Here is a 25,833-nt window from a genome sequence, read left to right on the forward strand (position 1 = left end):
GAACATGTGTCATACAATGTATTTTCCGTAAATACATGTTTGTTGCAATCTTTGTACAGTGCTCAGTGACTTGTGGAGTTGGAACAAGAGAGAGAAAAGTAGAATGCAAGACTGACCGTGGACTGACCAGTAATTTATGTCTACCACAACTTGTATCAAAATCTAAAAAGATTTGTCAAGCTAAAAAATGTAAGTAAATGGAATATTTAATTGTATGATGAAGTACACTTCCTTTCACTTATGACATATGTAGAGATTGCATACCAGTGATTTCTTCCTCTACCAAAGATTCAGTGTGCCTGAATATAGATGCTAGCATGCAGAAGAGGGCCTACATAAGGGCACACTGTTTGGACAGCGGTCAGGCCCGGACTGGCCATTGCGGGCACCGGGCAATCCCCCGGTGCACCGCAAGAGTGGGGCCGGTTTTGGGCCCCTGGGCGCCGTTTTTGTTACAGGGCCGTTTTTGCAGCTTAGCCGGCCCTGGCAAAGAGCTCGGTCGCAGGGGGGTTGGGGGGCAGCCGAGCACTTTGCCTGGGCCGGTTTTGGTTCCCAGTCCGGCTCTGACAGCGGTTCACCTTTAAATGTTTGCAAGGGTGCAGATTGGATTGGTGCTCCTCCTTACAGTAAGAGTGCTGTTTTCAGTGTTGTGCACTTACTATAAAATAGAGTAAACTTTTGCCTGCCCTGGTGGAAGGCATTTAGTGAAAGGCAGACGTCTGCCTTTCACTATGCAGGCTGCAACCACCAGGTCTGCAATCATAGGAGGGCAGAGATCCCTCTACAGGTGAATGCAGTTAGCGACTATGCCTGTCTACAGGGGACACCTGGGGGGGAGGGCACTCTGGCACTTCCTTTTCACTGTTAAAGTGATGAACACTAGGACGTACTGATGGTGTGCCGCTGCTTTGTGCACCTCCTGATGGCCCCTTTACCTCTGTACCTGCAAGAGACTGAGGCCCTCATTATAATGTGGGGCGGGCGCAACCGTTTCATTGAGCGATCCGCCTGACCATTGGTCATGGTTCTGCACACCGAATTAAGATGCGATCACAAACTTACATTTTTCATGGGGAGCCTGTGCAGCATGCCAAACCCAGCCACAGCACAAGCTCCCATTGAAAAATGGACGTTTGTGCACATCCCTGCACCATGTGGCAGGTTTAAACTTTGACCGCCAAATTTGTTATACGGCAGTCATTGTTTAAATCTTTGATGTCAGTCAAACCGACGTCCAAATCAGGCCCTAAGGCCCTCATTATGATGTTGGGTGGACACAATGTGAAGGGGGTACCATAGGTACCCCCCAGGGCCTCAATTGGTAGTCCAGGGGAGAAGGGGGCCCTTTTAGGGGCCCCCTAAGTCACTCTCAGACAGCCTTTCCATGACTGAAAGGTCTAACATGGGAAGCCTATCGGAAACCAACATCATAATCCTGATGGCGGAAACTTCTTCCTTAAGGGATTATGTGCGGCTTCCGACTGGCCGGCAGGCTCCTTGAGCCCCTCGGAACCTCCTCAGTTTCCCCGGAATGTACACCTACCATGTCGGTTGATAAGCCTCCGGCGAGTGGTGCGGTGCTTACTGACCTACATCGTAATTATGCCCAAAGTGTTTCCTCGTGCAGTTCTCTTCCATGGAAGCTCTGCACGAATGGCTCTTGAGATTGTGCCAGTGCTACATGTGCACCAGTGTAATTTGCATTAAAGATGGGACTTCAGAAGCATCTGATGCCAGCAAGGAGGCGCACAAGTCTGTCGTGCCCGTGGGGCCCTCAATGTAACAAACCCCTGGTGTGTGCCTGTTTACACTGGTTGGGTCGTGCATGCACCAGACCCATGATATCTATTACAAACTAACACACCATGGTATGCAAGCAAACATAGTCTTCTATTGTGTGTCACTGCATGCACTCCGAGGGGTCATTCAAAATGTGGCAACTGCATGGTTTGCGAATTTGCAATTTACAAATTGCAACACGTGTAATGTGATATATGCCGTCCTCTGTCTCTGTAACATGATATACATGGGACAAACCACCCAAAATAACATCTGCGCATCAGTCAACATCGTAGCAGGAGCCGATGCAAAACAGCGAATGCACCATTGGTGGAACATTTTGCACAAAAAGAACACTCGGAAAACGACATCAGATGGACTGTTATTAAAGCAATAAAATTGCCCCGAAGGGGTGGAGACATTGCCAGAATTTTGAACAAAGAGGAATTAAATTGTATCCTGAAAACTGACAGCTTAAATACAGGATTGAATCGCCTTGAGGGCTAGACAGCTTTAATCTAATGTACAATTTAAACTACTGCGAAACAACTTTTGTTTTGGTTGGAGCCCGTTCATCATCTATTGCTGAATAACTAATATTAACTGTATTTCTAGTTCCTCTCAACTTGCACTCTGTAAATTACTGTTTATAATGTCACTCAGTCTCACACTCGGCCCTCAAGATCACCCAATATGGCCCCCACTCGTAACTAGTAGCAGTCCTTCCTTTGTTATGAGCACCCTATCACGAGCACCTGACTCAACGGACCAATGAGTATGCATGTCCCACCCCTTAAGAACCACTTCCTGGTACTCGTTGTGCTCACTCCAGATCCCGCCATTGTGCCGCGAGTGACTCCTACAGACCGGTAAGAACTTAGTCTTCTATGTGCACTCCCTTACCTGCCAGCTACTAATTCTGGTTTCAACTTAACCTTCCACTCTTCCCCAGGCTATCGCGCCGGCTTATCCTTCTCCGAGTAATACGACATTACTCGCACCGACCCGGTGAGTTTACAACCATGCCTAACTCAATTTACTTCTAGGTCCCTCAATGGCACACACTCCTCCCAACCCACAGGAGTAGCTACATGCTATCGCATCCTTAATTCCCCGCTGGCAAATCATTACCAGACGTCTCAGCAACTGACAGGGCGAGCTGAGAATCCTGGCGCCATATCCCTGTACAGTCTACTATACAGTCGACCTATTACAGTGAGAAAATTATGTCAGCTAGATCTCAATCTAAAGAGATGTATCAAATAGTAAAAGGCCTGACTAGGCTGCCACCATCCCAGGACACCAACCACAACTCACTCTCCCGATGCAACGACCTAGCAGAATTTTTTTATCAAAAAATAAACATGATCTATCTATCATTCCCAGACTTGGAATTAGACTCTCCTACTCAAGGACCATACCCTCTCACAGAAGTTGGGTATCCCCACCAAAACACCTTAGAGCATTTTCCCCTACTAGACTTAGAAACTCTTGACCCTCTGATACGCCAAGTAAAATCAGGCTCCCCATGTGACCCTGCGCCCCCATGTACGCTAATTTCAGCCAGTCAGACCATTCTTCCATTGATTATGGAGCTACTGAACTCCTCCATACTGACATGTACCGTACCGTCTACCTGGAAACATGCTATGGTGCGAACTGTCCTGAAGAAGCCTACCAGCGACCCTGGCAACCTTAACAACTACCGCCAAATCTCCTTGCTTCCCTGGATGAGCAAAATCCTCGAGAAACACATCAACATCTGTCTTACTAGATTTCTCAAGAGTAACCATCTATTGGATGTCACTCAAACAGGCTTCCGACCCAAGCATGGGACAGAGACCGCCCTGTTGGCGGTCACAGTGGAGGCCAGGCGGATCTTGGATCGGGGAGGATCCGTGGCAGTTATCCTCCTTGATCTAAGCGCCGCGTTTGACACAGTAAATCATGAAACCTTACTGCGCCGTCTCCATAGCTTGGGAGTGTCAGGTGAAGCTCTGGCTTGGTTCAAGTCCTTCCTAAGTGGTAGGACCTTTCAGGTCTTTGGGGGAGCCTCTGTCTCCTCAAGCAAGCCCCTGGGCTGTGGGGTGCCGCAGGGCTCATCACTGAGCCCTACGCTCTTCAATGCGTATATGAGACCGCTGGCTGAGATCGTCCGTCCATATGGTATTAAGATTGTTACATATGCGGACGATACTCAGCTAGTGGTCTCTTTCACGCAAAAGAATTGCCAGCTGCCAAAAACCAGTCTAATGGCCTGTCTGGAACAGGTCAAGAGCTGGATGACGGCGTCGCACCTTAAGCTTAATGGGGATAAAACCGAGCTTATGCTCCTCGGCTCATTAGCTTCGCCTACTATGGTCCTTTCATGGCCCATCAGCATGAGTGCGCCTCCTATGCCTAGAGACAATATCAAAAGTCTCGGGGTGTGGTTGGATAAAACCCTGACCTTTAATACCCAAGTAACTAAACTTGCAGCGACCCGCTTTGGACTCGTCAGAATGATGAAGAAAATCTTCCCACTTCTACCTTTTAAAGCTAAGCAGGTTGTTACGCAGGGACTAATCCAATCCCGCCTCGATTTTAGTAATGCCCTTTATCTAGGGGCGCCCGAATACTGTCTGCAAAAACTTCAATGGGCCCAGAACTGCCCAGCACGGACTTTGCTTGGTTTTCTACGCAGAGTTCCGGTGGAGCCTGGTTTGAGAACCTTACATTGGCTCCCTGTCAGGGAGAGAATTAAATTTAAGTCCATGTGCATTTCCCATCAAGCATATTGGAAAGCCGGCCCAGAAATCAGTCACTCCCTGATTACTCCCTACCACCCACCAAGCAGCTTCGCTCCACTCATGCTTTTCTGGCGACAGTCCCCCACATCAGAAGATCTAGAGCTGGAGGTTGGTCATTTTCCTATAATGCAGCCAAGTTATGGAACTTACTCCCTCTCTATTTAAGATCTAATCCTAACTTGACGACCCTCCGCAGACAGCTCAAAACATTTCTATTTAACAAAGCAGACTAACCCCTGGGCTGACCACAATGAGAGGTACTAATCTGGGTCTTAGCGCTTGGACGCCCCAGGGCAGCAGTCGCGCTTAATAAAACTCCTTTTCATTTCATTTCCTTTTCATTCATCCCTGGTAGGTTGTACTCATACAGCCCAATCTATGAACTATCGAGACTTAACACCCGACAGGTCTTTACGTTAGATTCACCTAAGCAGCCCTAGCCTGTTTAAGTAATCGCAAATGCATGCTACACCGCTCAATCCCATCCATTAATGCGGGTGCACGCTTTGATCCACTCTAGGTGGTCACTTCATTTTTAATTCCTTTTAATTCTTCTGCTATATGTACAACCCTATGTATATGCCATCTGACATGTATGGATAATAAGTTTTAGTCATTCAGTATTCATGTTTTACTTGCCTATTAATATGCCATTTTGCTGCTGCATGACCAATATGGTTTACTCATAACAACATGGATGAATCCTATTAATATGCCAGTTGAAGCTGCATGATAAACATGATGCAGTTGCATGCTCTCTTAATGCAATTCACTACATGTACGACTGAACAAAATGTTCTACTCATACCAACATGGATGAATCCTATTAATATGCCAGTTGAAGCTGCATGATATACATGATACAGTTGCATGCTCTCTTAATGCAATTCACTACATGTACGACTGAACAAAATGTTCTACTCATACCAACATGGATGAATCCTATTAATATGCCAGTTGAAGCTGCATGATAAACATGATGTAGTGACATGCTCTCTTAATGCAATTCACTATATGTATGGCTGAACAAAATTTAATTACGTTCTAATTGGTTTCATTATGCTCCACATTATATGTAGAATTGAAGACAGGAAGGCTTTACTGCTCACCTTCCTATAGACACTTCGCTCCTGTTAAATCAGATGCTCCCACCCTAAACCCGTTAATTTACTCTCTCCCCTTCCAGGACCCACGTCCTTACTTTCCCTCAGACACAGCGCACACAACCTGTTCAGCAGTTGAGTCAACTATACACCCCCACACTCCTGCTTCTCTATAATGATAATAAGCCTCCATGACCTAACCTTACCACATCGGATCACTTCCACCCGCACCGCGGCTAATGGAATTCGCTTGAGCCACATGGACCCTTGTCTGGAGCTGCATGCAGGACTGTCACTTTTTAATTGTACCACCTTACTTGCTTACCTTAATATTTTGCATCCTTAATTTTCCCCTTCCTTCCCTAGGCAATTGAGGCTTTCTTACGTATTAGGCACAATATCATATGTCCTGATGATGATCCGCAAATTATAAGTCGGATCGAAACGCCGACGACACCTAAGACACCTGATACAATTGAAACCTTGTGTGTACCTAAATTGTAGACGTGTACGAAGCGATTTGTTGCCCTTCCTGACACTGATCATTTGAATAGGCCCAACAAACCGTAAAGCTTTGCCTAAAGCCCTTTGTTTGTCACTTTCCCTGTTGTAAACCCTGCTCTTGGGTTCAGTAGGTCACAGGCTTGTGGCCCACCTTGTGTATTGTTGTGAAAATGTTTTATTTTCATTGTCCGAAGTAAATATTAGACCGCTGTCCGGCTAGACATGTCATTTCAATATAGTTACGACTGAGTCTATATTTATTGTTTACAAAATTCCTTTTTCCCGGGACCACTGTTGCTCAAATACTGCATGCACCAGCATGAAGCATTGAATTGTTCAATGGGAGCCCGCTTCAGGGACCGGAGCCAGAAGCCCCCGCTGCCCGTCCCGGCGGAAGTAGGTCGATCCCCCTCCACACAGCACCGCCTGTGTCTCCCTGCCCCAGCTGCCGCTGCTGAGGAAGTTCGAGGCCCTCCAGCACCCGCAGGCTTCCACCTGCGCCTCATCCCTGGTGGCCAGTGGTAGGCCGTAGGTAGGTTTGTTTATCCTCCGCTTTATTGCTTTTATTGTATTGCCTGTATTTTCATTGTTGTGTCTGTGACTGCTGTTGTCTGTCTTCCCCCGCTGCCTGTACGTGGTCTGTGCCCCTTTATCTTCCCTCTGTTCCCCTCGGTGTCCCCGTGATCTCTCTGCCCGGTCTTTCTTTCTGTACCCCTCGCTGCCCCGTGTCTCTGCCCGATTTTCCCTTCTGTTCCCCTCGCCGCCCCGTGTATCTGCCCGGTTTTCCCTTCTGCTCCCCTCGCTGCCCCGTGCCTCTCTGCCCATTCTACCTTCTGAGCTGCCCCTGTATTTCTGTGTTCTGTATTTTGCCTTTGTGCCACTCGTTTTTTTGGTATTTCTGTGCCCTTTTGCCTTCTGTGCCACTCGTTTTTCCCTCGTTTTTGTGCCCCTTTTGCCTCCTGTTCCACTCATTTTTTGTGCCCGCCTGCCTTCTGTGCCACTCGTTTTTTCCCTCGTTTTTGTGCCTCTTTTGCCTTCTGTTCCACTCGTTTTTCCCTTGTTTTTGTGCCCCTTTTGCCTTCTGTTCCACTCGTTTTTGTCCCCTTCTGCCCTCTGTTTCACTCATTTTTTGTGCCCTTCTGCCCTCTGTGCCACTTGTTTTTCCCTTGTTTTTGTGCCCCTTTAGCCTTCTGTTCCACTCGTTATTTGTGCCCTTCTGCCATCTGTTCCACTCGTTTTTTGCGCCCTTCTGCCCTTTGTGCCACTCTTTTTCCCCTCATTTCTGTGCCCCTTTTGCCTTCTGTTCCACTCATTTTTTGAGCCATTTTGCCTTCTGTGACACTCTTTTTTTCCCCTCGATTTTGTGCCCCTTTTTCCTTCTGTTACCTTCGTTGTCTCTCACCGCCCTCGCCGCTGCGTCCCCTGTGGCCCCACCCCCCTGATGGCCCACTGCCTATTTGCGGCCCGTGCCTCCCAGCTGCTCCTCCCTCCCACCTCCCCATATATGCTAGCCGCTGCGCAGTCGCGCCGCTGGCGCGCCGAAGGCGCACCTAAGGCAAGCCCGTCTGCGCCCGCCCGTGCCTGGACCCTGCCCAGCTCCAGAACCCCTGGCCCCCGCACCTGCCACGACGACTGCCGCCAGTACGACGCCAGCACTCTGCACGCTCAAATTTCCGGACGGAGCCACACCTGTTTGAAGGCCGCCCCGAAACGCACACACGGCCCCTCCACCTGCCGGAACTGCAGCTACACCAGCCTCAGAGCTGACGAACCACCCGCCAAGAAAGACCCCAACAACCTCCGATGCATACTACTGAACACCCGCTCCGCACGCAAGCATGCCGTCGAGCTCTGGGACCTGCTCGACACAACATCCCCGGACGACGCCTTCCTGATAGAGACCTGGTTTAATGACTCCTCCACACCTGACATCGCCATAGCCATTCCAGACGGCTACAAGATCACCTGCAGAGACCGCACCAAAGGAGTCGGAGGAGGAATTGCCATTGTCCACAAGAACAGCATCAGGGTCTCGACTAGCACCGACGTACTCGTCACAATGCCCACCCACTCCACCGGCCACACGCTCGACCCCGTCTTCTCCTCAAGCCCGCACATCTCCATCAGCCACACCACTTCGGGCCACAGCAGTGGACCGACCACCGCTGCATCCACTTTGCCTTCCAGAAGCCCACTACACACCATCGCACCCAACAGATCCCCGCCGCTGCTGGAGCAAAATCACCGAAGACCAACTACATGCAAACCTCTATCTCAGCCCACCCATCGAACCCTCCAACACCGACGGCGCTGCCCACAGCCTCAGATGCTGGATCGAGGACTGCGCCAACACCCTTGCCCCGCTGAAGAAACCCCCCCACAGAGACACCAGCAAGAGGGCCAGATGGTTCACCCTAGAACTCTTAGCCTCCAAGCAAGCCTGCCTGGAAACTAGAGAAGAAATGGCACAGTGAACAAGCTCCCAACAGCCACGCAGCACACAAGGACGCCATCCGCAACCACCACCAGCTCATCAGGGCGGCCAAGAGTACCTCCTTCAAAGATCACCTCAATAACAACGCACACAATAGCAAGGAGCTCTTCAACATCGTAAAGAGCTGGAAGAGGTGTGGCGGGTGAAAGAGGTGTGGCGCCGCGGCTAGGGCGACTGACTCCGGAATCTGGGGATCACGGTTCGATCCCTGGCACCGGCGGCAGATTAGCCCAGCACCATGTGAAGCTGGCAATAGCTTGCTTAATCTTCCCGACTGCCCTCAGTGCCTAGAGACCCTTACGGGTGATTGTGAGCTTTACAAATGTGGATTATTATTATTATCGTGAAGGAACTTTCCAACCCTAGCTACAACACCAACGACATCCTCCCGTCGCAAGCCCTGTGCGACTCCCTCACCACCTTCTTCCACCGCAAGATAGCAGACATCCACGACAGCTTCATTACCCAGACAGCCCCAACAGACAGCAGCACAACAGACCCTCCGCACACCATCGACCATGATCCCCTGCTAGCCTGTGCCAGCGTGAGCATCGATGACACCATCAAGGGCACAATCCACTCCGGCTCTCCGTCAGACCCATTACCGCACCACTTCTTCAACAGAGCAAGCAACTCCATCGCACCTCACCTGCGCAACGTCAGCAATCTCTCCCTCGAGACCGTGACCTTCCCAGAGATCTGGAAACACGCCGAGATCAACGAAACGAACGCAGACCCAAGAGACCTCAAAAACATCCTGCCCATCTCTCTGCTCCCCTTCCCGGCCAAGGTCATCGAGAAAACCGTCAACAGACAGCTAACCCGGCACCTAGAAGAAAACAGAATCTTGGACCGTTCCCAGTCATGGTTCCGCAGCAACCACTGCACCGAGACTACCCTCATTGCCGCCACCGATGACATCAGGACCCTGCTGGACAACGGCGAGAGTGCAGCACCACTCATCCTCCTGGACCTCTCTGGCGCCTTCGACACCGTCTGCCACCGCACACTACACGTACGCCTCCACGCTGCAGGGATCTGAGACAAGGTTCTGGATTGGACCACCTTCTTCCTCTCCGGCAAACCCCAGAGTGCCCGCCTCCCCCCATTCCGTTCCAAAGCCTCAGAGATCATCTGCGGCGTACCCCAGGGATCCTCCCGCAGCCCGACGCTGTTCAACATTTACAAGGCCCCGCACGCACACGTAGCCCGACAGCATGACCTAAACATAATCTCCTACGCCGACGACACTCAGCTGATCCTCTCCCTCACCAAGGACCCCATCACTGCCAAAGCCAACTGCCACGAAGGAATGAAGGCCGTCGCCGACTGGATGAAGACCAGCCATCTGAAGCTGAACTCAGACAAGACTGAGGCCCTCATCCTCGGCTCCAACCCTTCAGCCTGGGACGACTCCTGGTGGCCGACGGCACTGGGGGCAGCCCCGACACCCACCGACCATGCACACAACCTGGGAATCTCCTCAACTCAACGCTCTCAATGACCAAGCAAGTCAACGCCGTCTCCTGCTCCTGCTTCAACAGCCTCCGCATGCTCCTCAAAATCTACAGATGGATCCCGACAGATACAAGAAGAACAGCCACCCAGGCCCTTGTCAGCAGAAGACTGGACTATGGAAACGCCCTCTACACGGGAGCCCCGACCAAGCTCATCAAACGACTACAGCAGTAGATGCAGAACACTAGACTATGAAGGACTACTTTAAACCCCTGTTAGACCTGCCTATTCCTCACTCCACAGATAAGTGCAACCCTGTAAACCTCTTCTTTTGTGAAAAAATGCAGAATATTCAACAGCACATCAACAACACCAAGTCTGCTTCAATTCTTACACTAAACCCTTCCTGTAAAATCCCAGCCTACAAGGCCCTATCTCTCCCAGATTTCGCTGGTACACTTAACTCCCTCAAAGCCACTTTTGTTTTAGGATGATGTCATAGCATCACCCTTGATTAAATCTCTCTCTGAAGATGCTCCCTTACCCCTATTTACCATCCCAGAAGTTCTCAAGACAGGTCAGATCTTCCTGCTCCTAAAGAAAACCACACTAGACCTTGTCATCCACCATCCCTTCACTCACCATCATCACAGCACCATCATTGAAAAAGCAGTCCTTGTTTAACTCCAAGACCACATTAATGCTAACCATCTCCAGCATGACTATGAGTCTGGCTTCAGATCACGTGTAGCGTGGAGACCACTACTTTACACACCATAGACCGTGCCTTCTTGACCATAGATTAAGACAAACACTGCCTCCTGTATTGCTAGACCACTCAGTTGCCTTTGACAAAGTCAACAATTCCACCCGTATATGCACCCTGGAGTTATTGAATGGTATTCACTAGTAGTCCCCTTCACTGGTTCTCCTCCTATCTTTAAAACCAACACCAGTTGGTTCACATGGACACCTGAAGGTTACAAAAGATCTCTGTCACCTGTGGCTACATGATGTCCACTGCCATCTTCAATCTATACATGGAGACGCTTAGTGCTCTACTCACTGATAACAGTATCAAGATTCACCAATGTGCCTATGTTACACAATTCTGCTTGAAAGTCTCATCTGCTTCAGACATACAAATTCTCAAACTGGGCTTGCATATCGTTTACTCCTGGATGTCCAGTGCCTACCTGAAGCTCCACCCAACCAATACAGAACTCCTGTTTATTGTCAAGAACAATAAACAATATCCAGTACAAGCCTAGCTCAATGGCATAAATCTTCGTGAACTCTGACCCCAACTTTATCTGAATGCCAAGTTGCCTGGACACCAACCTCACCCACAAAGATCATATTGCTAAAAAAAAGCTTCCCTGGTACCAGCTCTTATCCCTAAAGAAAGTGAAACCATTTCTTCCAGAAAGTGACTTCAGAACTGCTGTTCGAGCCCTCACACTGTCACATCTGGATGGTAGTATTGCCCTGTCCAATGGCCTACCAGACTCAACACTAGCACCCCTACATGCTACAGCACATCTCATTCAGGGCCTAAATTTATTTATTTAAAAGGTTTTATATAGCGCTACTGGACCCAATAGTATCAGAACGCTTTACAGATAGGTAAACACATTGAGACAAAATTACAGAGTGAATTAAACTTAGGATAAGGCATTTCAGTTAGACGAGGGAAATGAGGAAAGAAAGTAACTAAGAGATAAATAGGGGAGACGAGGGAGGTTGAAAAATAGGAGAGAGAAGGGAAGAAGGGGAGGGGGAGAGATAATAGGAAAAGGAAGAAAGAGGGGGTGGGTTGAGGAGAATAAAGAATACGGAGAGTGTCATTACAGTGTCATTAGGTACCCCAATATTTTTTTGAGAAGAAGCACCTTGAGTCTTTTTTTGAAGAGAGGGTAGGAGGGGTTGCAGCGAAGATCTTTGGGGAGAGAGTTCCAAATCGTAGGGGCATTACCAGAGAAAGCACGTGATTGGGTCTTTTTACATTTGAGTCTCGGGGGGATGAGGACAAGGGCGTTAGTGCTTCTCAAGGACCTGGAGCAACCAGCTTTTTGTAGTTTGTCAGAGAGGTAGGAGGGGTGTTTTGGTGAAGGGCTTTGTGAGTTATACATGCCATCTTGAAGGTGGATCTACCTTCAATTGGGAGCTAGTTGATGTTTTTGAGGACAGGAGAGATGTGATCAAATCGCTGACAGTCAGAGATAAGTCTGGCAGCCAGGTTGAGAACAGATTTAATCGGGGCAAGGTGGACTTTAGGGGTGCCTACAAGGGTGGTGTTTTTAAGGTGGAGAAGGGTGAAGAGAGCACCTTTGGCAGCATTTTTAATGTGAGGGATGAGAGTAAGATTCTGATCAATGCTGATGCCCAGGGATTTGACAGAGTTAGAGGTGGAGAGGGAGCAGTTGAGTGCTTTGATATCATTGATCCAGAGTTGGATAGGCAAAGAACTGCTTTTGGGAGTGAAAAGGATGATTTCAGTTTTTTTGGGATTGAGTTTGAGATGATTAAGATGGAACCAGGCTTGGACTTTATTTAAGGTATCATTGAGGTGAAGGATGTCATGGTGGGACTTGATCTTGTAATATAGTTGTGTGTCGTCAGCATAGAGGTGGTAACTGATATTAGCTTGTTTGAGAATGAGGGTGAGTGGTTCCATGAATAGATTGAATAGGGTTGGGGAAAGGATAGAACCTTGTGGGACACCAAGTGAGACAGGTTGGGGGTTGGAGAGGCAGTGACTGAGTTTAATTTGTTGTGATCTATGTTGAAGATATGAGGTGAACCATTGGTGAACAATGCCCTCCAACCCAAAGCGGTCTTTGAGAGTTTAAAGAAGGGTGGGATGGTGGACAGTATCAAAGGCAGCAGAAAGGTCAAGGGGGATAAGGAGGGAGGATTCGCCTTTGTCAAGAGAGCAATGAATATCATCAGTAATACTGAGCATAGCAGTTTCAGTGCTGCATCCTTTTCTAAAACCAGATTGGAAAACGTCAAGGAGATTGAAGGAAATTATATGGTTGTCTAACTGGGACAGGACACATTTTTCAAGGGCTTTGTTGAGGAAGGGAAGGTTAGAGATAGGGCGTAGATTGTTAAAGTCATTAGGGTCAGCGGTGGGGTTTTTGAGGATGGGGCAGATTTGATCTAGTTGAAGGGATGCTGGGACGCAACCAGTGGCAAAGGAGAAATTGATGATATTGGTCCAGATGGGGGCAATGAGGTGTTTGAGTTCCTGAACTAACTGGGCGGGAAGAGGATCTTTGGTGTGTGAGGATTGTTTGAGTTTAGAGATGATGTTGAGGACAGTAGATTCAGGTACTGGACAGAATTCACTCCAGGAGGCATTGTTTTTTGCATGGGTGTTCTTAAAAATAGCGTCAGGGTGGGGTAGAGTAGGGAGGGGTAGAGAGGAGTCATGACACGAAGGGGAAGAGGAAAAAGGTGCAGTAGGAATGTTAGGGAGGTGGTGTTGGCTGAGGGTAGATTGGAGTAGGAGAGGGGGGAAGAGAAGGATAGTTCAATCAAGTTGACTTTATTCGAAAAGTAGCTGGCGATTTCTTCGAATCTTTCAACAGTAGCTGGTATTTTAGGGGGACCAGAGGAAGTTTGTTTTTTAACAATGTTAAAGAGTTCTCTGCGACGGTTTCTAGCCTGGTCAAGTTGCGAATGGAGGAAGGAGGTTTTTTCATTGAAGATGTGCTTCTTGTATTTGGCTCTGGCATTTCTAAGGAATATCAGGTTAGCAGGGGAGGGCTGATTCCTCAATGAACGTTCAGACTGCCTGAGGGCCCATCTTTCATTATTAAGGTCGGAATTAAACCAGGATTTGGGAGGTATTTTTTTTTGTTGTTTAAGTTTGATTGGGCAATTTGGTCAAGGGCTTGAAGGATAGAGTTATTGTAATGTTCAGTTAGGTCACTGGTGCTGTGAGAGGGGGGGAGAAGTAAGCGGGTTTTGATTGAGGATTCCAACTCGCCAGGAGGAATAAGGTGAAGATTACGAGCATGTTTCATGGGTAAAGTGCCGATAGGGGTGGGGCTAGTAACGGCGCAGTTCAAAGTGAAGAGGATAAGGTGGTGATCAGACCAGTCTACATGAAGGATCGTTGAGAGAGAGGCCAGATCCTTGCTGGTCATATTAGCATCAAGGTTGGCGCCTTTGGAGTGCGTTGGGGATTGGCAGAGTTGAGTCGGATGTATGACGGTACAACGCGGTATAAAACACCGCAGACCATCACAACGCAGGTTTTACAACGCAAGTCGTTAGAACGACTTGCGTTGGAGGGCGCTGGACTTAGAAGTAGTACAATTTACTATTCCAACTCCGGTCTACATACAGTAGGGAAGGTGTTGGATAGTAAAATATACTATTCCTTGTCCTAGAGCGCCCTCCAGCGCAAGTCGTGGTAACGACTTGCGTTGTGAAACCCGCGTTGTAATGGCACTGCGGTGTCATTACTGCGTTGTAAAGGATGTTCCCCGTTGAGTCATGTCAGTAATGTCCATGGTGTCTTTAAAGAGGATGACAGCAGGGTCATCATTTTTATTCCAGTGGATGTTATAGTCGCCAAGAAAGAGATTCTTGGAGGCAGTGAGCGAAGTTTGAATGATAAGATCAGACAGCTCCTCGGTAAAGGGGATAGAATTGCCGGGGGGGGAGGGTAGTAGATAGAATGTAAACGAATGGTGGGGAGCCAGGAGTAGTAAGATCAGCGCAAAGGTATTCAAAGGTGGAAGGGTCCTGGAGATTAACTAACCTGAGGTTAAGTTCATCTTTAAAGATTAGGGCAAGGCTACCTCCTATTTGTTCGATTCTGTCTTTCCTAATGATGGAATATCCAGGAGGAATGAGCAAGTCGAGGATAGGAGTGGAGTGGGGGTTGAGCCAGGTTTCAGTTAGGAATGCAATGTCGATGTTTTCATGAGAATGGTTTCCGCAATATTCGTCGCATGGCAGGATGCGGATCGGCAGTTTAATCAACATGCAGTAGAGGGGTGAAGAATCAGGGTATTGGGTGGAGGGATCAGGGAGGATAGATGTTAGTTGTTGAGGGGGTCTAGGTGATGTCGGGTAAAGGGGGAGTCTGCTCGTTCCCAAGAGAACTGGGATAGTAGACTGCGGATAAGGGGGACTACAGGACGAAGAGGGAGGGGGGTAAACAGGGGAGTTAGGAGATAAGTTAACCCCCATCGATATTGGTCATGCAGCATGTTGAGGAGTGGAGATCGTAGTTGCCGTGTAAGTGGGGGGCATTGGAAAGTTCAATGGGTTTGGGTTTAGGTGGGATCAAGGAGATTGTAGGGAGGGGTGGGCCATGTGGAGAGTAATCAATGTTACCAGTACTAGGGGAGCTGTTGCTGGGGGAGGTGAGAGGGGTACTGTTGTGCAATGATATGATGTTGAGTGAAGGGACCGATGTGTGTGTGTGTGCATGATCAGAAGAGTGGGCTTTAGCAAGGAGTGAGACATCAGATCTGAGGGAGGAGAGTTCTAAAACAAGGGACGAATGGAGAAATTCAACATTAAGGAGTGATAGTGTAAGAAGTGAGGGGTGGAGTGGATCAAAAGTTTTTGGGAGGAGTGAAGAGTAGGAGTTATTGAGAAGGGGGGGATTGGGGAGAGGAAGGGGGGTAACCTGGGGGGGAGTAGAAGGGATTTATGGTGGGTGGGAGGTTTCGTATTGGGGAGGGGGGACAGAGGAGGTAGGAGTAGTTGAGGCATTGGGGGTTGTTTTTTTTGCTGAGTTTTATATAGCGCAAACTAGACCCGAACTGAATCAGGTATCAGAGCGCTTTACATAGCACCAGTTACGTTACACGAGGACACGCATTCATTTTAGGCACAGGGAGATTAAGTGATTTGCCCAGAATCACAGGAGGTTTTTGGCGTCGTTACCGAGACTCGAACCCAGATCCCCAGGTCCGAGGTCGAGCGTCCGAGCCGTTAGGCCAACCCCTCTCCCAGGTTTAAGAAGATAGTTTGTTAAATGAGGAGGAGGGACAGTATAGGGTGGAGTGGCAGGTATATTGAGGGTTGCAGGAGAGATCAAGGGAGTGTGAGAGGGAATTGTCAGCGGGGGAGATGTGAGGGTTGTTGGGGGGATATGGGGGGCAGTTAAACGAGGGGGAGAGGATAAAGTGCATCAAAGGGTGATAAAGTGCAAGGGGTGTTACGGGAGTCAGAAGGAGAGAGGTGAATGGACGAAAGTGTATTATTGAGAAGAAGGGGTATAGGGGGTTTCGTGAGAGAGGATGGAGGAGACGAGGGAGAGTTGTAAGAAGTGGAGGATGGAGGGGGGGGAGATCACAAGCAGTGTAGTGTTCGGCAGAGCGTGAAGACTGCGAGGTTATAGGGGAGGCAGGAGTAGGCGTGCAGGAAACAGGAGTATTAAATAAGTTTGAAGGCTTAAGAGAAGTGAGTGGAGTAGACCCTAATTGAGGGAGGCAGTGGGCAGGGAAGTGTGATGAGGATGGAGGGGCAGGGGAGGAAGAAGAAGAAGATGGGGTGAGGGGACAGGCGGATAGAGGGTGGTGCTGGGGGATAGAGGGGTGAGGGAGAGAGGACGGAGGGGTGGAAGGCAAGGATGGAAGAGGGTGGTGTTGGGGGATAGAGGGGTGAGGGAGCGAGGACGTAGGGGTGGGAGGCAAGGATGGAAGAGGGTGGTGTTGGGGGATAGAGAGGGAGGGAGCGAGGACGTAGGGGTGGGAGACAAGGAGGGAAGAGGGTGGGGAAGGGACAGTGGGGGGTGTGAGTGAAAGAAAGGGGTGTGAGAATCATTGGTGGAGTTGGATGGGAGAGAGGCAGAAGAACTAGGTGATTGGGAGATAAGGGTGTTGTTAAAGGTTATAGTGTTAAGAGTAGGGGTGGTTTGTAGTGATTGAGAGAGAACATCATGGTTAGTGGAAGAGGTGGGGGAGACAGTGAGAGGAGATAAGGGAGAACGTGGGAGAAGGGAGTCAGTGCTGGTAATATAGCAGCCAGCTAGGGAGGACAGCTGCGGTTGAGTGTGAGCATCAGGGTTGAGTGAAAGAGTGGGTGAATCAGTGAGGAGGGAAAGTGGGGCTGGGGGGTGTAGGGTGTCAATGCTAGTAACGGTATTGAGAGTTCGAGTAGTCAGTGGAGGTTGGGTGTAGATTTCAAAGTTGGGAGAGGTTGTAGGTAGATCAGAGAGAAGAGTTAAGGGGGTAGGAGACAAGGGGGGAGGTGATGGAACTAGGAGATGAGGGGGTGGGAGGGAAGGGTTCAGGGACTGAGCGAGGGATTGGGATAAGGCACTAAAGTGGAGTTCAAAGATGTAGAGGTGATTTTCAGACGCTTGGATGAGAATGTTTCCAGATTTGAAGATGGAAATATCAATTTCACTAGGAAAGGAAGAAGAGGGAGCGGTGGAGAGTTTTAGACCATAAGGAATATTGTGAGAGCTATTGATAGGGTGGTGTCAAAGAAATAGGCTTTTCCATTTTGAAGGGCGTTTGGAAAAGAAGATGTATTTGCTGATTAAGGAGGAGTTAAGGCTATTATGGTAATCTGAAAATAAGGTTCCAGGGTGGAGATTGAGGAGCTTGTGTTTGAAGTTTTTCTTACCATGTTTGGAGAGGTGGGAAGGGTAGAGGATAGACCAAGAGTTGGGGCCAAGTTTCGAGATAGGTGATACTGAGGAAGAGGGGGAAAGAGAGAGGGGAGGCATGATTAGGAGAGTATGGAGAGAGAGAAGAAGCGCGCAGATTAAACCATAAGATTAATCAGAACAGGAAAATAGAAAGGCGGAACTATGGAAGAGGTACATTTAGCCAAAGCAAAATTACAACAAAGAAATGGGGGAGAACAAAATAAAAGAACATCCTATGGGGGGACAACATAATCAAATCAAATAAACAACTATAGACAGCATAGTTAAATAAAATAAACAACACTAATAGAACACGTCAAAATGTACATTTAAGGATAAATATTAAGAATGAGAAAGATGTGAAGTAAACTAATAATGGGAATCAGTTAAAGAGAATAAACACCAGCAAAATACAGTATAAGCTGCATAGATATCGCACTAAGGTTGCATTTGGCCAAAAGCAAATAACAAAAATAGGAAATGGGGTGAACCATACAAAGGATGATAATCAGCTAAAGAGAATAATCACCAGCGAAATACAGTATAAGCTGCGCAGATATTGCACTAAGCTTACGTTTGGCCAAAAGCAAAATAACAAAAATAGGAAATGGGGGTGAATCATACAAAGGAACATCTAAAGGGGGACTACAAAGTCAGACAAATTATTAACAATGATCAAACACATCAAAAAGGAACATTCAGAGATTAAGAATAAGCGTGAGAAAGATGTGAGTAAGGTTAGGAGTGAGAGAGATGACTAAAAAGAGTAAACATCACACAAAATAAGGCGGAGGCTGAATAAATAGTGTACTACAGGGTGAATACAAAGTAAGAGACACATAATCAATAAAATACATATAAAGATGATATATATCACAACATTCTGTACAGTGAAATAAAAAATAAGAGGCAGATAAAAGCAAGGTGGATGGGGTGAAGTAGGGGGGTGGCAAAAAAGCGCACTAAAATACAATTGTATAGTGTAGGAATAGGATTGATAGGTAATATACATGGGGTAGAGTTGAGAAGTAGTGTAGAAGAGGGCATCTGAAGGACGGGTAGCGAGCTCAGGAAGAAAGCATGGGCAGGATAGTTGGGGGTGAACAAGGATAAGCGAGATAAAATATAAGATAAGGATAAAAGGTAAAGAGATGGGGACAGTTTAAAGTGAAAGAACAACAGGATTGAAATACCAGTGGAGTTGTAAGCGAGGCTCCACTCAAAGATGGCCACCAATTGTGAGAAAGAGGGGCAAGTCCTTTTTCGATCTCTATATGTCTGCTAGGTCAGGGGGGCAACAACATCAAGGTAAGGGGAAGGAGGGCAAAATACAGGCCAAGAAGGATCCTTAGTGATAGGGAACCACAAAATGGGCGCCACATGATTGCGATCAGGCAGGGAATTCAACATAAAGAAATATGATCACTTAGCCCCCACACTTATGGAACTCCATTGGCTTCCCTTGGCAATCCATACCATCTTCAAAACCAATTGTATAATTTAAAAGCTGTGATGACGAGCACCCTCACTTGTCTTGCAGACAAGCTCACCATCTCATTTGGATCTCAGCACACCCACAGCCAAGACACCATCAGACTGCAGACTAACAAGTGTAAAAACAAAAAAACAAGACAGCAGGCCCTTTCCATCTAAGCACCCAGAACACTACATGACAATGCATTATTCATCCACATCCCAGCTTCCTCTCCTTTTTCTTGTTGACTTTATGCTTATGAATCCTGAAACACAGTAGGTTACCACCACAGCTCTTCGTGCTAATCCCATTACAGGGACAGCAGTCCACATTTACTCAGATGAAGGCATGCTTGGTGCACCTCTCCATGTTACAGGACCGATGAAGAGCCTAACTCGTGTCAATGGCCTGTCCTAGAGTTTTGCACCCACAGTAGATTAGCATGAGACTGTGACCCTAATCAAATACTAGGATACCAGATACCCACAGTTGGGCACCCAAAGGCAGGGGTACATAACTTCACAATGCAGAGGACATTGCCATCCTAACGGTCACCTATTAGGAAATACTTACTAAGTTTTATATAGGAAAGACCTGTCATGATGAGAGGGTCTTAGAAGCAACCATGATGGATATTAATCAACATCGCATACAGAACAATACCCTGCCCCTGCATTGTTCTCTGTCTCGTGTTTAGATCTCTGCTTCTAGTGTGGCTATCTGTGCGTATTGTACCAGGTTGTAAGGGACAACACATTTTCCTGATGTTGAATGCCCCACCCACAGGACAAGCTCTGGAAGTTAACCCTGACTTACACTGTGTGTGGGTAGTTTTCACTTTGCCTCGGGTCAAGTTAAAGCTTTCTGACTTTACAGGCAATGGAAACAAGTTTGGTAGAAATTGATGGCGGCCACTGGCACTCCTTTTAAATCTGAATTGTAAATCTTTATATCGAATGTTTACAAGGTTCTCTCCTAAAGCGTGCTCTCTGGTACCATAGGGCTGCCTGTCCCTATGTGAGTACTAATTATGAGCAATGGTATATGATAAAGTATCACAACCCTACAGAAGGCACAGCTGTCTAATTGTATCCACTCCTATTCTAATTTTAAAGAATTCTTCTTTATACATATGGAGTTAGTTTTCATGAAATTTTCATGTTTATTCCCCCCAAAAAAATTTATATCTTTGAAACTTCTTCTTTTGATAACTGTTCTAGTTCAAAACATCTTTAGTTACATTCCAATGTAATTTTCGTCATTACATTTAAATATGCATAGATATTGTTATTCATACAACTGTCAAGAAAATTTTTCGGCGATTGTTGAGACGGTTGGCCCGATGCATTTCGGGACCGATGTCCCTTCTTCAGGGGCCTCTGTAAAAAAATTGGTGAACATATATGAATAATGCATCATTTTTAAATTCATTCTGCAGATATATATGCATTGGCCACTGTTTCTCTATTAAGTGTACCACCATACTTCGGCCTTGATTTTTATATACATTATTTTAAACAGTCAGAGATTAATACATCCTTATCTCAAAAACAACACTATCGATGTCTGCTGACTGCACTATATACATTGTTTTAAACTGTCAGAAATTAGTACATCCTTGTCTCAAACAACACTATCAATATCCACTGAATGCACTGAAAGTGCACAATGCATGCTACTGTTGTTACCTCTTTATTCATGTCTCTAGTTCCTTTATGAGGTTTACAACTGTGAACAATAAACCCATACTGGTGAGATCTACCTTTGCTCAGGGGTGCTTAGTATTGCTGAATGTAATGGACATCGTCTAACGCCAGACGACAAGTTTAAATGCTGCTGTGTTTAAACTGTAATGGCAAGCGAAACACTCACGTGTTTGGTGTATTCAGGTCCTCTAAATTTGAGATAATGAAAATGATCGGAGAACACTGAGAATCTAAAAATAAAAGTGGTATTGTAGTAGTAACTGGTTAAACGCCGAAAAGTTGTGAATTGCTATCCCTAAATGCGTGAACATGCAGTGCATTATAAAAGAGGTACCTTGTTCGCGTGAAGCTCAAACTTGACCTAAAACGAAATGAATAGTAGGTGTGTCAAATACTGCGGGCGAGCCCGAGTGCTCAAAAAATCTTAAACATGATGAATGTAAACTTCGCGGTTGTAGTAACTGGTTAAACGCCAAAAAAGTTGTGAATTACTATCCCTTAATACATGAGCATGCAGTGCATTATCAAAAAGGTACCTTGTTCGCATGGGGCTCAAACTTGACCTAAAACGAAATAAAATGTAGATGTATCAGTTACTCCAGGTGAGCCCGAATGCTCAAAAAGCTTGTAAACTTGATAAATGTTAAGTTCACGGTGCTCACCTATTCCAAATTAGTAGCGCCTTCAAACACTCTTCCGGGTTTCTTGGAAAAGCCGCCCAAACTCTTGCGAGTTTATAAAGAGTAAACCCGACCATGAATTACTGTTGTAGGAAGAAGCGTATACAAGCTGTTTGATGCGTCGGCCATTATTAACTGGTAAACGACCGCTATGCACAATGGAGGAATGCGAGTTAAACTGTGCGTAATGCAAGTGGACGATGTGTCTTAATAATAAAATCACGCAAATTCTAACTGGAAAGGCTTCCGTGTACGATATGTGCTGAAGTGTTGAACTGATGGTGACAAAAATTAGTGATAAAGGTGTCCTGAAGGGAACTGTGCCTGTGTCTGAACGTAAATAAATCTTGACCAGATAAAGATGTGGTAAAAACGCCTAAGGATTTAAATAATTATGAACTGCGCTTATGTATGAGCCTCAGTTGCACCCTTCCTTAATGAGATAACATGTTCACCTGAAACAATAATAAAATAATATTTCCTATTTACAACATCACTGTAGCAATCTAGATGTAAACATGCACGACAAGAATAAATGGTACTGAACAGCATACATGGAATCATTGCATCATTGTTGTCTTTACAGAAAATATCCCAGATCTAGTGTATCACTTAAACCCAGGGGTTCCATTGTCTGAAACTTTTTAATTAACATTACTTCCCGTTGGGATAAGATCTTGCGACTGTCTGACCCTTCTCTAATTTCTACTTTTTCAATGGCCATGAACCGTACTTGAGAGATGTTATGTTTATGCGTGATCTAATGTGCAGCCAAATTCGATTTAGTATTTTGATTGCGGATCATACTTTTATGTTCTCCTATTCTAACTTTGAGTTTTCTTTCTGTCTTGCCTATGTACATAAGGCCGCAAGGACATTTTATGCAGTAGATTACAAAGTTGGTGTTGCAATCCGCTGTGAACTTCAAAGTGAATTTGTCTCCAGTTCTAGGATGAGTTACAAAATTCTGTTGCATTACATTATTGCAGTGTATGCAGTTATTGCATTTTCTCATTCCTTTATGTTGGACATTCTCTTGCAGTGATGTTTGTTTGAGATATTCTTGTAGGTTCCGACTTCTGGTGTAGGCAAAGATGGGTTTAGTTTGAAAAATGTTATTGAAATCTTCATCATTTTGAAGTAATTCCCATCTCTTTGAGATGATTTCCCTTATGTTAATAACTTTGGTGGAGAGTTTAGAGACAAATACAGTGTGTGTAGTTAGAGTGGGTTTCATTTTACTCTTCAGTAGTGTTTCACAATTGATGTCTTTAACTCGTGCTTCTGCTTTCTATATGCTTTTTCCTGGATAGCCTCTATCTCTGAATCTTTTCTTCATTCTCCTTAAATCTGCTTCATGTGTTTCAATTGTAGAACAGATCCTTTTGCTTCTCAGCATTTTTGAAAAGGGTAAATTCTCAATCAATTTTGGGGAATGAAAACTCTGATACAGTAGAGTATTATTTCGGTCCGTGGTTTTCACAAATGTTTGGGTTTGTATTCTAGATTCCTTTTTTGTGATCTTTACGTTAAGAAATGATATTTCTTCACTGTTTATTGAGTGCGTAAATTTGATTCTGGGATTTTTATCGTTCAGTTCCTTCATATTCTGTTCAAGTGTTTCACGGGAACCTTTCCATATCAGGAAAATGTCATCAATAAAGCGACGAAACATAATCAAATCCTTCTGCCATTTGTTGTTAGTAAAAATGTGTTGTTCCTCGAACTGCGCCATAAAATTTTTTGCATATGTTGGGGCTCCCCCAAATCCCATGCTTGTTCCACTAATTTGCAAATAAAACTCTTCTTCGAATCTGAAGTAACTGTGTTGTAAACAGAATGTTAATAGTTTTAGCACTAACACTTTATTCTCTCTGAGATTCTCTAACTGTAATAAAGCCCATTCTGTTGTTTCGATGCCTTCTTTTAGTGGAATAGATGTGTACAAGGCGGTGACGTCTATAGTGCACATTATCCATTGATGGCTGTCGTTTGTGTCGAGACTATTCATGTGATTAAAAAAATCCGTGGTGTCTTTGATGTTAGTTTCCACCGTGTAACAAATTGTTGTAGAAACAAGTCTATATATTTACCCAATGGTTCAAACAGTGATCCGATTCCCGAAACTATCGGTCTGAAAGGAGGGTCATATAGGTTCTTATGTACCTTGGGTAACATATATATATAAGGACGCTTGGGATTCTGTTTTGTTAGATATTGTTCAGTTTTACTGGATATCCAATCCATTGTACGTGCGTGTTGTAAAATGCCTTGTAGCGTAGTGAGTATTTCCTGAGTGGGATCCTTATCAAGGAGAATGTACGTAGTTTAATCAGCAAGATGTTCTTTAACCTTTTTAGTGTAGTGTTCGGTGTCCATTATGATAAGGGCTCCCCCTTTATCAGCTCTCTGGAAGGTTAAATTCTTCTTATTGGCCAGTTGTTGCAGTATTTTCCTTTCTTGTTTAGAGAAATTAGATTGCTTATTGTTTGAGAAATCCAACTTTTGTAGGTCTAGAAGTACAAGTTTTTCAAATAAATCAATGGTTTTGTGAGATGTAGGGGCTATAAATGTGCTTTTGGGTTTGAATTCCAAATATTCTTTAGGTTCCGATTGATTTGTATCTACCACAATATTGGCAAAAAAATGTCTCAATCTGATGTTTCTGATGAATTTGTAAACTGCAATCTCTGTTTCCGCCAGGTTGGAATGATATGTAGGGACAAACGATGTTCCTTTATTGAGCACTTTCATTTGTTGTTGAGTCAATTGAGTGGACGAAATGTTGATAATTATGTTCTCGTGCTCCGTAGGTTGGGTTTGGTCTTTTCTTTTTGTTTGTCCTTGCCTGGTTCTTGTACGTTTCCACTTGTTTTTGCTGTTTGATCTGGTGGTCGTGTGGATTGTTGACCTGAGGCTAAAAAAGATTCCGCTGGTGACTCTGCTCGTTGATTTAATGGTACTGTTTGTTGATCGCTGGAGGTTGCAGGTGTTTCCTTACTTTGTATAGGCGCTCTTGTTGCTGGTAAATCTCCATCCGAAACCACACTTTCTTCTGATGATGTGAATTGTTGTTTTTTTGTAGTCGGGCGACATTGGGCATACATTTCTGCCCACGTGTACACTTCATTCAAACGGTAGTCTATGGTGTCGCGTTTGAATTTTCTTAATTTTCGTTCTTGAAGATCATTCTCGTAGCTTATTAATTTGTTATTGATTGTTTCCAAACTGTTCATCCATTCTTCTGCTTCCATTCTTTTAGATAAATCTCTTTGGATGTTAAAAATTTCTTCTTCTAGTTCTTTGATTGATTTTGATAGCTCTTCTACAATGAGAAGGATAAGATCTAGAGAGCATTTATTTAGCACCGCATACCATCTATCCATGAATGCTTTATTGTGTTGTAAATGAAAGAGAAGGGGTTTGATCCCAAGCCTTAATCCTCTTGGTATTCGTTGGTGTTTGTGGTATTGGATTAGTGTTGAGGCGTGTAGTCGCTGGTTTAGTTCTCGACGCATGGGGAATGGCAAGGACGCGCAACATCCTGTGATGCTGGGCTAATCACTTACCGCCTGATTCATCAAGCTAAATTGCACTCGCAAAGGACAAGATTCTCAGAATCTTGCCTTTTGCGAGTGCAATTTTTGCATTTGGGATTCATCATCCCAAATGCAAAATTCGCTATTTAAGAATTCGCACATTTGCGAAGAATTGAATTTAAGGAATCTCTATTTGAGATTCCTTAAATGCAATTCATGAAGCATTTTAAAATTGCGAAATTGCAATTTTGGGCCGCTATTTACCGAGAGGTCAGACCTCTCGGTAAATAGCAAAAACATAGAAAAATGCATTTAAATGCATTTTTCTAAGTTGCATGTTACACACACACATGTCCTTTGGACCTGTGTGTGCGCAACACCAATGTAGATTACATTTCAGGGGTGCTACAGGGTGTCCTTTGGACACCCCTGCACCCTTGAAATCGCATCCTTATTTGCGATTAGCTAATTGCTAATCGCAAATAAGGAATAACTCCCCATGCATTCCTATGGGCCTATTAGCGATTAGCAATTAGCTAATCGCAAATAAGGAAAATATTCTTAAATAGCGAATTTAGCATTTGGGATGATGAATCCCAAATGCAAAAATTGCACTCGCAAAAGGCAAGATTCGGAGAATCTTGCCCTTTGCGAGTGCAATTTAGCTTGATGAATCA

General features: G+C 45.6%; 1 protein-coding gene across 1 annotated transcript in view; it reads left to right on the forward strand.

The window, feature by feature from the left end:
- Positions 1 to 25,833, forward strand: part of ADAMTS20 (ADAM metallopeptidase with thrombospondin type 1 motif 20) — a 1,463,844-nt gene that overhangs the window by 1,350,430 nt on the left and 87,581 nt on the right. The window contains exon 33 of the mRNA XM_078648053.1: positions 60 to 189. Within this exon, the coding sequence (XP_078504179.1) occupies positions 60 to 189 (130 nt within the window). The remainder of the gene's footprint in view (positions 1 to 59; positions 190 to 25,833) is intronic.

The sequence above is a fragment of the Lissotriton helveticus genome, chromosome 1_1, assembly GCF_964261635.1.
Source record: "Lissotriton helveticus chromosome 1_1, aLisHel1.1, whole genome shotgun sequence".
NCBI lineage: Eukaryota > Metazoa > Chordata > Amphibia > Caudata > Salamandridae > Lissotriton > Lissotriton helveticus.